This window comes from Vanellus vanellus (genome assembly GCF_965231255.1).
Source record: "Vanellus vanellus genome assembly, chromosome: 4".
Classification (NCBI taxonomy): domain Eukaryota; kingdom Metazoa; phylum Chordata; class Aves; order Charadriiformes; family Charadriidae; genus Vanellus; species Vanellus vanellus.
Window position 1 is genome coordinate 61,616 of NC_138909.1, and position 13,361 is coordinate 74,976.

At 48.3% G+C, this 13,361-nt stretch overlaps 1 protein-coding gene across 1 annotated transcript in view; it reads right to left on the minus strand.

Annotated features, from left to right (window-relative positions):
• Positions 1-236: 236 nt before the first annotated feature.
• Positions 237-13,361, minus strand: part of CFAP299 (cilia and flagella associated protein 299) — a gene marked incomplete at both ends in the record, with an annotated part of 197,648 nt that continues 184,523 nt past the window's right edge. The window contains 2 exons of the mRNA XM_082482428.1: positions 237-332; positions 2,690-2,819. Coding sequence (XP_082338554.1) covers positions 237-332; positions 2,690-2,819 — 226 coding nt within the window. The remainder of the gene's footprint in view (positions 333-2,689; positions 2,820-13,361) is intronic.

A 13,361-nucleotide genomic window follows, 5' to 3' on the forward strand; every position in this document is an offset into this window, starting at 1 on the left:
GCTGCTTAGCTCGGTGCCGTTTTCCAGTTCCCCAGTAAGCAGACAGCTACAGCCAGTACGGGCTCTTCCTTCCACCTTCCTCAAGGAGCGAGGCACAAACCAACTCTAAACCAGTAGAAACCCCCCCCTTCCTACCCCTCAACACAAGGTAAAGATCTTTCAACTGTTTATTTTTCTTCCAGATGACTTTAGAACAGCTAAACACATCACTGGGAGAAGAGCTACACTAATGGACCTTAGGTCCCTCTTCTGACCATGTGGTCATAGATAACAACATGGAGATAGAGATCTGTTTCAACAGGCGTCCGTGTTGTGTTGTCTCCGGGGTCGGCCTGAAACACAGAAAGAGAGAAAAGACATGGTTGTTAATATAATGAATTCTCCTCCTCTTCTCTGGGAATGTAAAGTTCGATAAATGAAACTAGCTCTGACGGGGGGGCTTTCTCAGTGAAGACTAATGTCCTGGCACCAGGCTGTTCCTTTCTCCTGCGATGCTTTTAGCAGATGCAAAGACAGCGATAGAGTTCTTTCAGCTAAATACAACCAGGAACAAGCAGACCATCGACTGGTCAAAGAGGAGACCCCTGTGAGAAGATAAGGTATCTCATACTAAGTCTGTTCAAGCTGAACCCCATGAGAGAGACCTCGTGCTGATCTCAGTTCGGCCCATAGCAAGCGCTCCTCAAAACCTCGTTCTCCATCAGCGAGTGTCATGGAAAAGCCAAAGCCAGATAGATGTCACGGGCACTCACAGCCCCGCACCCTGCAACCTGTCGGGGGACACAACGTACACGCGCAAACGCATCTTACTTCGGCTCTAGGCACGCGAGGGTCTTTCCCGTAGATGCTGAAGAGCTGGTTATTTGTCACAGATGTTCTGCAGCTGCAGGAAGTCGGACTGGTAGCCCGCTTTCAATGCAACCCAACACATTTTTAGGTATGCGTTTTGGAATTTCTAACAAACCAATGCACTTATTTTGAAACGCATATAATTTGATATTTTGTACTGTTACTATTCATATGCGACCATCTTTCATGGGAAGCACATCAAAGAAACCATCATCCTAGATCAGTTCTGTAGAAACCCAAACAAATTATTGCCCAGCTTAGTTCATGTTGGTTTTGAGAGTAAACCGAAGCCTGGGTGTGTTTGTCACATCCAATCTATAGTCCAAGGACTTCAGCTGTAAAGTTTAAAGAAGTGTGGTTGGCACTGGAGGAACACAGTTGGTTTCTGACAGAGGGAAGCTGCCTATCATGTTATTACCCATTCGGCTCTCAACATGAAAGATAAAATACCCCTGGCAATTTAATCAGCTTCCAACTATGGCTGAAAATGGAATGTCCGGGTACCGCTCGAGCATTTGCTTTGTTTGGATCCAACTGCTGGGTAAATAAATGATAGAGACCAATCAACTTCAGCAGTAATACGATTAGAGCCATTTTTAGGTGAAAGCAACGCATACGTTTGTGCTGTTAATCATGTATGAGACATAGAATCCACAATTCTCATCCAGTTTATACCCTTGCTGAGGCACACGTATTTTTCCTTCGTTTTACTCAATTGTGAACCCTTCTGAAGCATTTCCCGTGTGCTGGACAAACACAGCTCTCCACAAGAAGGTATATCTAAATTCAAATCTCTCTTTTGTGAGGGACAGGGTTTAACACCCAAGTCTGACCCTCGTGCCAGCGACAATCTCCATCTGCTACAAGAACTAAATGACCTTAATGGGACTGCTTTCCTTAGGACTTCTCAAATCTTTTGTATTAAGGAGAAAGAATAAAGGTTGTGTGCGGTCGGGAAAGGAATTCTGGCGGTTTCCGTTCAGCACTGCAGAAGTGCCGGGGTAGAAGATGGCCAAACTCTTTGGACACAGGAACTGATTCTGCTTTCTGCATTTGCTCGTGTTCAGCAGGCCCTGCCAGAATTTGGGATGTTACAGTTCCTGAAAGTTGCAGCTTTTGTTTCAAAGTAGCCTAACATTTACTTATTTTTATCCAACATTTATTTATTTTTATCCACCCGCAGGCATGTTTCTTAACGGAGATTTGATTTTTAAGAGGAGATGAACACGGGGACCACCAGCCCCAGGATGTGTCGCCAACAATTTTGGCAATTTTTCCTTTTAGCCAGAGGCACACGTGTCGTCCTCGGGAGTAAAAACACAGTGTCTTTCCACACCAGATGTACCTGCTTACACACTCCCACGCTTCAGTCCTCACCTCTTGCACTCCGTCCCGCTTCCCTCCTCATCCTGATGCCCCTCCTTCTTGGTGGGTCAGGGCACGGGACACGGCCACATCCTGTCCCGGCAGCGACGGCAACTGTTCCTCGTTCTGTTTGTGAGGGACAAGGGCGAGGGAAGGGACCGGGTGGAAGAGAAATCCTGCGGGGGAAACCTTCCTGTGTCACCAGTCGGTTCCAACCGCTGATTTTTGTCCTCACGAGGGAATGGCCGAGACACACTCGGTCATGAACGAGGTAGGGGAAGTTTATCCTGACGGGGAGCAGAGCAGCTGCGTTAACAAGGGGAACAGCATGTCTGAGTAAGCCTGAAATATTAGCTGTGCATTGATAAAGGCGCTGTTTGCAATCGGACTCAACAATTTAGCAAACTCCATCGCATAAAGGCAATTCAGAATATTGGGGGGAAAAAAAAAAAAAAAAAAAGAAAAAGGCATTTACCTTAGGATCCACATTTATTATTTTCCTATCACTTTTGTTCTTGAAGAGTAGTCCACAGGCATTTTCTGCAATCACTTGGTAATTTGGGCTGGAATGTGAAGTGCTGACATTTCTATCCCAGTTGTAAAAGCTGTGAAAATGCGAAACAGAAATTCCGTACTTTTAATGGATGTCATTCTTCCAGCCTAAAGGGCAGATTCTGACCTCCTTATTCGCGCCGAGTAGTTCCCAATTCCACAACGGCCCCTCTGAAAGATGGACAGATTCACTGAGGAGCAGAAGTCTACTAAATATGAGAGAACCTGTCCAGACATGGCCCTACACACCTGATCTCTGGCAAACCAGCGCTGAGGCCCCCAGCTGCCTCCTCGTCCGTCCCGGACTGTTGTTCCCGAAAGACTCGGAGCCCTGGCTGTAACGAGCGGGAAGTGGCAGTGCTGCAGAACTACTGCTGTGACGGAAACAGCTCTGGAGACCACCTGAAAGTGCTTCCCGGACCACCACAGATGTGCAAACCAGATGTGGCAACTGACGGTTTCCCCTTAGGATCTCACTGCCTTACCGTTTTTCCTTTCTTTTGTTTTTAATGTAATTCTGGTTACAAGGAGTTTTCGGAAGGCTCCCTGCGGGGCAGATGCGGCGCGAGGGGCTGAACTCCATCTCCCCACAGAGCCGTAGGTGTCAGCCGGGGGTTAATTCTGGAGCAAACTCTTCCACCAGGCTGAGGGTGCTCACTCCTTTCCCAAACCTCCAGCGCTGCACAAAAGTGACAAGGAATCAGCCAAATACCAACTGCACACAGCAGTTCATCCGTCCTTCTCCCAGGCCAGAGGTGATGGAACTCCCTGAGCCTTCTCACACTTTTGCTTTTTGACTTCTCCAACTTTTTATCACTCGAGCTCAGCCCTTCTGGGCTTCGTAGTTGCCATCATCCAGAGAAGAGGCTCTCACCTGCGCCCTCATTGTCAGTACTTCTTTAGAGAACTTTTCGGCTGGGGTGTACCTGCGAACCGCGCGGTGCAACGGTGCTGCCACGCGTACCTCACGGGGATACCCATCTGGTCAGCGACGCAGCACATGGCATTTCTGCTGCTGATGCCATGAGCGTATTTTCTTGCAAAAGGCGGAGGTATGGGGGGAAGTCAGGAAATCATTCTGTGCGTAAGGAGGATTCAAGAAATTTAGAAAATTCCTTTTGCTTTTCCCACCTTCTGCAAGGATACTCCATTCCAACCAGATACATGGTTCTGTTTGTTCAAGTGCCTTGGTTTCTTCCTCACTGTGACAGAGTGCAAAGCAACACGCCTGGCTGTTACGTACACCAAACCTTTTCACATCCTGGTAGGGATGGAGCAACGCCTAGCGACGTGGAGCTGAATTTACAGCGCCATTACAGAATTCACCCTGGCATCACCGAAATCAGTGGGTGATTTGCCACTCAAGTCGACAGCCGAGGATTACAGCCCAGTAACGTAAAAATGTGTGCTCAGCACAAAGTTACATCCCTGAGCCAGCGAGTTGGCGCCGGCAGAAGCTGCCCTCGAACTCCGTGCAGCCTGACGCTCAGTCGCCTGCGGAAAATGAGCGTAAGGTGGGTGGACACAATTCATTCAACTTAGTAGTAGTCATAACTGCTTTGCTTTGATATCCTAATCGGTCACAATAATTTGTCTTCTATAGAATTTAACATTAAGTGGTAGACAGAAGATTTTTTCCTTCGCTGTTTAAATCTAGGAATAAGAATATGCACAAACGTATATACAAATTAAATACACAGATTCTTTTAACTCTCTACTTGGTTACCTTATTTCCACCACACAGCTTTTCCCTGTCCCCCAGGACACAACTTGGTTAAGAAGTCCAATTGCACAAATAGAGATTGTTTCTTCTGGAAAACCACTACCAGATTAGGAAGGAATTGCCCTACGTTATCTCTGCGTGGGGGCAGGGGGAGAGGAGGGAGGATATACGTCTCTCTGAAAGATTTCCCCACATTCATTAAAAAGAAATTAAACATCTGAAGGTGGAAATAGTCAATTAGCCGGCGGAGAATAACTTCCTGCGTTTTGCCAAGTTTCCAGCCCCACTCCTACCATACTTCCCCATTTAAACCAGCAAAGATGGGAGCTCAGAGTGCCTTTCTGCTGGGAAACCAGTGTCGGGCGCAAACACTTTTGTTACCGACTCTTTCATGCCGTGAAAAATGAGTTTCCATCACGTGCTTAGATGTGAGACATAACCCCCAAATCCACTGGCAAAGCGACGTGGGAGATATGCCCAGTACTACCTGAAGAGGCAGGAGGTCAGAAGAACACTTTGACCAGAGGACCAAAGGGTTGGAGAGACCTTCTCCGGAGCAGTCTCCCCCCCCCGACAGCTACTGCTAGATGAAACTTGCTCACTGCCACCAGCGCGTGCCACCGTGAGGCTGCTGCAAGAAGCGGGGGGCTGGAAATTGGGGCCCAGGGAACCCCATCGCATCCGTATTTCCTCCTCTAGAACAAATAACTACACTAAAATTCAGCACTAAGTGCTATGTAGGAGTTGCTATAATCCCAATCTCATCAAACTCATTTTTGTTAGCAGAATTCCACGCGGCTTCAAGAATTTAAATTATCCTGAGATGAAAACATGCAGTCAGGTGAACATGACCAAATGCAAAAGAAATAGATTTCAGTGTAGATTTTTTCTACTATTATTTTGTTTGATTACCATGTGTTTTGGAAGAAAGGTAACAGTTTTCAACACAGCACTTAAGTATGTGGAGTACGAGATACTTATTCCTCATAGTCCAGCTGCAAGAAGAATGCATCTTGGGGTGTTTGTTTTTTTAAATTTTTTTTTTTTTTTTTTTTTAAAACCATGACTTGCTGGTGCAGTGGTATACAGTGAGTAGCACACTGTGTTTAGGGATACAGACTAAAATACGTGAGGCGTTTTTTTTTTTTATTATTTTTTCATTCATTAGCTAATTCTGGTCTGAGCAGATTTTCATTCTGCAGGCAGGCGGATGCCCTCCCAGAACAGCGGAGACTGAATACAGGGTTGTTTTTTTTTGTATCCTTGAAGTTATCCTTTGGGTACCAAGATGGCAGCGCATCAAACCACATGGTGCTTACAGAATCTCTTTCATCCAAAAATCCCTGGGTCCTTTTGTCAACAGGCATGAAACCACTTGACATTCTTGCGAGGTGTAGGGCAGCCTTTATTACAGCTCATCCATGGCGGGGAGAGCCCGGGCAGAAAAACACATTGGAGATTTTTTCCCCTTGGATACGTGGGGCGACGGCAGAGCAGCGAAGAGTCCCGGTTGCCAGCTCCCGCCAGGAGATGGGGTGCGTGGGTTGGAGCCCTGCGGCTGCTCGCGTTCAGGGAGGTGGACGACCCTCTTCCAAGAGGCAAACCCTCGGCACGGGTACAAACGGGATTTTGACGCCTCAGTAGCGTGCGATCATACCCCTTTTCCCCCTTATTCCACGGTGGGAAATGAGCAGAGATGGAAGAACCTCTCACAGAGCTGAAACGCCGCGGTGCATCAGTGCGGGGCAGACGGGAGCACGCGTCAGCCTCCGGACCAACGGAGGGCCAGTCACTGCCCGACCGAGCGCAGAGGTGGTGCTGCGCATCTGCAGGGTTAAGGGCTTTGTTGTCCCAACTTACTATTTACTATTTAGATCAGGGAAATCGGGGAGACAGAACACAGCGTAAAGGTGTTTATGTCTGTGTTGGCCCCACCTTTGATCCCATGGGGTTAGATTACACTACCCTATTCTCTCTCCCCCTCGGGATAAGGATCGGTTCCTTGATTCAGCTTCTCTACTTTTCTCTTCCCACCCACGCGTACACAAAGATAAAACCATTCCCTATAGCAGACTGGGACTTCAGTCAAAAACTAATTATAAACAATGATGGCTCAACAGCTTTTTTCAGTTTGTGGTTCCATGAATTTGCGATGCAAACGATCTGGCTTCAGTTCCCCCCCCGGTAATTTACAGACCAGCGTGCTTTAGTCGGGCAGCGGCAGAAGGGTGCAGACAAGGGAGACAGGGGGATGCGGGACAACAAAGGAGACGAGAGCCGGGAATGAGAAGAAGCTGCAGCTCCTTTAAACCGACATTCTCTTTCCTCTCTGCCCTCCGGTAGGAGTGCGCTGGTAATCGTTCTAATGGGGGGAAACTGGCATTCTGCATGCGCCTGCCAAATTTGACAAAGCAGCAGCATACTTGGATGGGATTTGGCCCGCCAGTCCTTCCACAGCGTTCTGGTGCAAACGAGGTCAACGCCTCGGTGGGACGCGACACTGTGGAATACAGCACATATGCCTGACTCTACGCCAACTGCTATTTTGTAATACGACACATGTCACGGACCTCCGGTTGAACTAGAACGAGCTACTTTTTCCACCTAAGAAATTCAAAGATGCTGAGTTTTACTCCTCTTCTTTTATCTTGTTGGGGCTTTGAGTGAAATAATGGCATTTATCAAATGATTGCGAAGGTAGGGTGAGATACGTGACAGTACTGTGGAAAATTGAGGCAGTTTGATTTGTCCACAGCTACAGCGCACAGTAGCTATTTCGGTGATTTTTCCCTGCTTACCCGTGCTAAATTGTCACAAACTGGTTGTAAATCAGAGTAACTCCAACAAACTCTTGTGTAACTTTGGTAGAAACGCACATCTGCGCGGAGGACCCGTTGGCGCCCTGGGCTGCTGGAGGCAGTGGAGAAGCACCGCTCTGCCCGCTGCTCTCGCAGGTACAACGCAGGAACTACCACGGCATCTGACACCTCCTCTTCACACCGCCGGCACCACTGGTAATGGGGACCTCTAACCCGTGGTTGAGCTTCGCCGTGCAGAACTGGCACGCTGGGAGGATGTTGGGCGCCGCAGCCAGAAATCACCTTTAAGACCGATTTGGCCTCATTTATGCCATTTAAGTGAATGCGTAGCTCACTGCATCTCATTACTGAACTTGGGAACGGTCCTGTCACCATCGGGGTCAGCAATGGCACGACACCGCTGCAAGGCCGGTTTTGGGGACCAACACTGTGTCCGAACCTGGCAGAGATGCAGCTTCTCCCTCCTGCTCGCACCTGGACCGCTCGGGCAGCAGCGCGCTGCGTCCAGCTCCACACCTTCTGACAGCAGTCCCCGAGCCCATCCCGTCCTCCGCATCGTCCCCAGCGGCAGTGCAAACCCTGATGTTCGTCCCACCGAGAACCGTGGCCACGCTGCTGCTGGTCGCGGGAGGGATGCTGCTCTCCCAGCGTGTTCAGCAAGCTCAGGACAAGAGCTAAAGCTCCACTGGTAGTCACTGGCACAACCGCCCCATGGCGAGGAGGCTTACGAGTAGCAAAGAGTTTGAAAACAGCTCCCTGAGCTGTTGAATCCCCCTTTTTTGTATGGCTTCAAAAGCAAATTATTTTTACCTTCTCCCTTGCTTCACTCATCAAGACCACCGCTGAAAGGAGCACATCCATGCTGATTCCCATCCACCGGTGATTCCATCGGGTGATGAACTTAATGCTCCGCGGGAGGGCTGAGACCTGACCCCACACCACCAGGGCTGTGAGGACATGCAGGGCGACCAGACACAAAGCCCAAGGATGAAGGCTACACACAGTGAGAGCAGGGAAACGTCCAGTGGGGCATGGAGGCTGACTTTCATTTGACATCATCATCAGCACGCCGGAGCAACTCTGAGATCAAAGTGCTTGCAGAGCTCCTCTCGGCACCATAACCCTTTGATCCTCCCCTCTCCTTCTGATAACCCCCCAAGCCACGTGGCTGCTCCACCTCCCACCTGGGATCTGCATCGAAGATTGCCCATTTTTCCCTATATCAAGGAGGAAAAAGGAGCGCGATACGCAAAAACAGCGAGCACCTGCAGCTTCCACTGACCTGGCGTGAAACCATATGCCGGCTCAGCCAGCCCCTACACCAGCTCTCACGGGCTCGTGGGCACACCACCAAAGGCACCGCACTGGAAGGAGGTGAAGATAAACATGAGGTACGCCAGCTACCAGCTTCACTGAACTGTACAGCCACGCTGACTGGGAAACAGAGGGAGACTGGACAGGAGTGTAACACAGATCTCAGTCCTATGACGTAGGCTGGAAGTGCCTCACGGATGGTGGACGTCCAAAGCTCTCCTCCTGAAGCATTAACCAGGTGTTGCATTTCGAGTTTATGGCGGCCTGGCGTATTTATCGGTCAGAACAGAAGCAACACAAAAAGGACTTGGAAAGCAATTCTGTTACACAAGAAAGTTACAATTCCCACAGCCAAAAGATCCTATCATCCTGTGATTCTGTTTTTCAGCCTTTTTTCTTGACAGGATAACAAGAACCCTAATCTTCGTATAAAATAGTCATTTTTATATTGGAAAAAACCAGTTCTATCTGTGTTCTCAGCTACTGCCAAGCGCACACCTCTCCTGCCTGTGTCCATTAACAGCTGCTGTGTAGTCCATCTTGTTGGTCTGTCTACCAGCATCCAAGAGTTAAATTTTCTTCCTCCGTTTCACACACACACAGAGCTTTTGCACAATTTGTTGCACAGCGCTTACTCATCAGATAAGTTTTCTTCTGTTCATGAATTATCTACGAATCAAAGATGATTTCAAATACGTGTAACACAATGAGCACATGAAACATCTACTCTATCTGCACGCACACCCTCACCCGAGTATTCTACAGGCAGCAATGGGACCCAGATGATCACCTTACGCACCTCTGTGCTCTCTCACCAGCTGCCCGCTCTCCCGTCTCATCATCCCGTTATGTCATTGCACTTCACCATCCACCAAAGCCAAAGGACTTCAACTGGGCCACATATTTCAATCTCCACAATCTAGGTGTGTGCCTCAAGTTTGCTCCTGCAGGAGCGTGTCATTAAAATCACCAAACCCTTAACTGCTACATTAAGGTGCCCTTTTCATTTCCGAAGTTTAGGATTCTCCCTTCTTCCCAAACTCTCCTCACCTCCAGACAGAACAGTTCTCTGTGGGACCTTAACAAGTGCAAAGAAACATTTAAAGAATCAGCAGGGAAAGAATGGACACTCCCTTTGCTTCTGGGACAGGAAGGTACAGATGTCAACAACACACTGTAGTGTATCGTTGACTGAACGTTCCGTTGAGCGCAAAAGATCTCCTTTCTTTTCTGGAGTTTGGACTGAGAACTACAAATGGGAAACTAAACAAGAGAATTGCTACCTGGTTTTCAAAAATAGCTAAGATAACCCACAAAATCCTTCTGCAAAGCATCATCACAGAGTTACTGCCTGTCCGGGATGACCGGTGTAATTCAGGCGGTTACAGAATTCGGAAACGGTGCAGTTTCCGCAAACTCCGTCAGAACTGTCTGGGGTAAATGTTGCTGCATCTATTGAAACCGTATCTCCAGAGACGGGGCTGCTGCTGTATGCTGGAGTGCACACAACTCACCTTCCCCTGCTGCACACCGCTACGTGCTTCTGCGCACACAGGTACACAACAAAACGCATCTTTTATCAGACAGACAACATGAAGTGAGAGTGAAACCATTAGCTGAGTTGCTCCATCTCCTGAATTCCCTCCCGCTTCCCAGCTCTGCATACCATGGCAGTCCCGGCGCCGCCGGACGGAGGACCGCTGTCATCCTTCCCTTCACCACCGCCACGGCGGCTTCTACTCACTTTGCATCCCAGTGTGACGCCACATGTCCCTCGCTGCCAGCAGCGAGGAACGGCACGGGGGGCGGCAGCATCATTCCCTCCAGACCCCTCCAACCCTTCCACAGCTCACCATGGCCACTGGCGGCGCCGGCTGTAGCCCACAGGCTCCAACCCGCAGGCCCGTTGGGTTTTTCTTTCGGCGGGCGGTGGTAGACACCCTGGGTGCTGCTGCACTGAGGAATGTTTCTCGAAGCCAAGGCGGTTTTTGCGTAATCTGCTGGGTACTCCCAGCATTGTTTGAACTTCGGCTGGGTGCACCTTTTGCATTGCAGGATGAAGGCTAAGGCTAATAAGAAAAAGGGAAGGAATAAAAGCAACAAAAGGAAAATAAATTAAAGTCCTCGAGGTTATAGGCCCGATCCCAAGGAATTATGAAACTACTGTCAGGCTCCAGAGGTTGTGCAGTAATCACTCAGAGTGTATTATCTTATTAGTTCTCTCCACCTTTAAAGAATAAAACCACCCAACACATTAGGATTTACAGCCAACGAAAAGAAAAAGTTTTATCTTGAAGCTACAACAAAGAAGATAAAAGAGAGGCATGTAATTGTTGAAGGAACAACAGGATGAATAGCTTATACATATTGTGCAATTAATAATCACTGAAGGCCTGTTGGAAGTTGCATATAGCCGATAGATCAACGTACAAAACCAGAGTCCCTGTTCTTTTGCATACCAGTACACGATGATTGCAACAGTAGTCATCTAATCAACTAATTGCCTTTTTTTCTTTTCAAAGCGTCTTCAGGCAAGAGCCAAAAAACCGACCCTATAAAAATAAAAATCTCAGTCATAAAAGTTTCCCTCCTAGCCAGGCCTCGGGCGTTAAACCAAACCAAAACCAACCAAACAAAGCAAGCACCGTTTAGAGAAGTAGGTGACTCTGTCCCCATTCCACACCAAGCGGTGCGGCCAGCTGAGGTTCTCAACGAGGGTCCCTGGAGAACAGGAGACCTCCAGTTCATTCACTAGGGATTTACTGAAACCAGCTCCTCACCACGGCAGACAAAGAAGTATATAACGATCAGCAGTGAGGTGGGAGAAAACATCGCTGAATCTTCCTCAGAAATGAATCAAATCTTAGGGAAAGATTTATTATCTGATTACCTGAGGGGAATTTCCAGCAAAGGCTGACCTAGAAACGAAGAAAGGCACCGCAGCAGAGCATTTGTCGGGTTGTCCCATAGGTTCAGTCATTAGCTTTCCTCTGCCATTAACGAAAAGCCGGGGCATGATGAGCAGCTGCAGCCCCGCGCTATCATTCAGCTAATCGCCGCAGGTGCCAACGACGCAGGGAAGCGCCAGGGCTCGCTTCCAAAGCCCGACGGTTTCTCCGAGTAGGCGGGGTGCACGGCGGGGAGCTTCCACGGGTTTTTCGAAATCCCCCTGGGCACCTGCCTACACCCCTAACACTCCTGAAAACATGACCTTCAGATGTGCGCTGACAACAATGCTTAGGTGGGTGCATTGTTGTTATCAGGGTCGTGAGAAGACACTATGAGCAGGAAGACCTGGAGGAACCACATGGCAAACCAGACAGGGAGGCGAGCTAGTGATGGAAATGCTCAAGTATTGTTGCATATCGATTTGGATACGTGCGTTTGTGGAGCTGGGCCAGCTTCTCCAACGTCTTCGCTCCTGAAAGAAGCGAGGTTAACATCCGTGAATAAATTAACCTCTTGATCAAAGTTTGATTAAACATCTGAGATGAAGTGATGGATTTTTCTGAAGGCATGCATTCAAAGCATGCTTAAGGTATGCGTGTATCTCTGTCTTCCTGTGGTTTCTTTCAAAGGGTCTCCTTCCTTTCCAACCGCAGTCTCCTTAGGCTAAGAGCTGAGTCCAGAAAGAATTCACCTATAAAGCTTCTAATTATCAGCTAAACTGATGAAAAATACTACTTTTACAAAAAAAAGAATACTTGTTTTTCCTAGTATTTTACTTTAGTGGTGTGAGGTAAAGCCAGGGGAGACAGCCAACCTTCGAGGCTTGGAAAGGATTCCTTCCTCATTCCCAGACCTCACTAATGCAAAATCCTTTGAAATCCTGAGGGCTCGGGCACTGAGGGAATCCTCGGAGCAACCCGCCTGCGGAACGAGTACGGCTGCAATTGCCAAGCGACCCAGGGACATGCAGATGCGTCTTTCCCACCGGGACTGGAAGATCTTAGCTCCTGCGAAGAGCTCGGTTCCCCTCACGCCTCCATCTAGAGGACCATGAAACTACTGGGGGAACCTCAGGACCACGGAGGTGGGGACGCAGCCTGCCTTGCTCTTCTCTGCAAGCTGTTGCATATCCTCCAAACTTTGCCAACTACACAAACATTCAGAAGACAAATATTAAATATTTAGGCATATTTTCAAAATATTGCTCTACAGCTGCCTCCTGCCCCCTCCCCCCCCTTTCTGCAATACACTCAGGATTTTGTCTGTATCACAGTGACCTCAAGCTTTTAAATACACAGGAACGGGAGAGATTAGAACGCAGCAGGAGTTTCCACCTTGAGCAACTTAACTTCTCTTCAACTGGCACAAAATACCAGCTTTTTGGGAAAGCATTTCTCTGTCTTGAGGAAAAAAGTCTTTGGCAGGGTCACTCCTAAGCTTACTGGATCCGAAGGGCTGTTGTAAAACACGTCCTCAGAAAACCTCTGCATTACAAAGTCTGGGTTCAGAACGTAAAAACTGCTGGAACATGGGCTTTGCAGTTTGCAGCTTGCCAAAACTAGTTAAGAAAAAGATGCGTTTTTCTAGGATTTGGTGGGACTGGAACACCCAGGAGAGTGCTAAGTCTGGGGGGAATTACTAACAGCTATTAGTGTAAAAACAAGATTTAAAAATAAAGTAGCTTAGTAACTTAGGAAACAGTAGGTTTAACTCCAGGCACCGCATTTTGCACACACCAGCCTTGGTGTGATCCGTTACTGTCTTCTGTTTGGTACAGGAAAAGGCAGTGC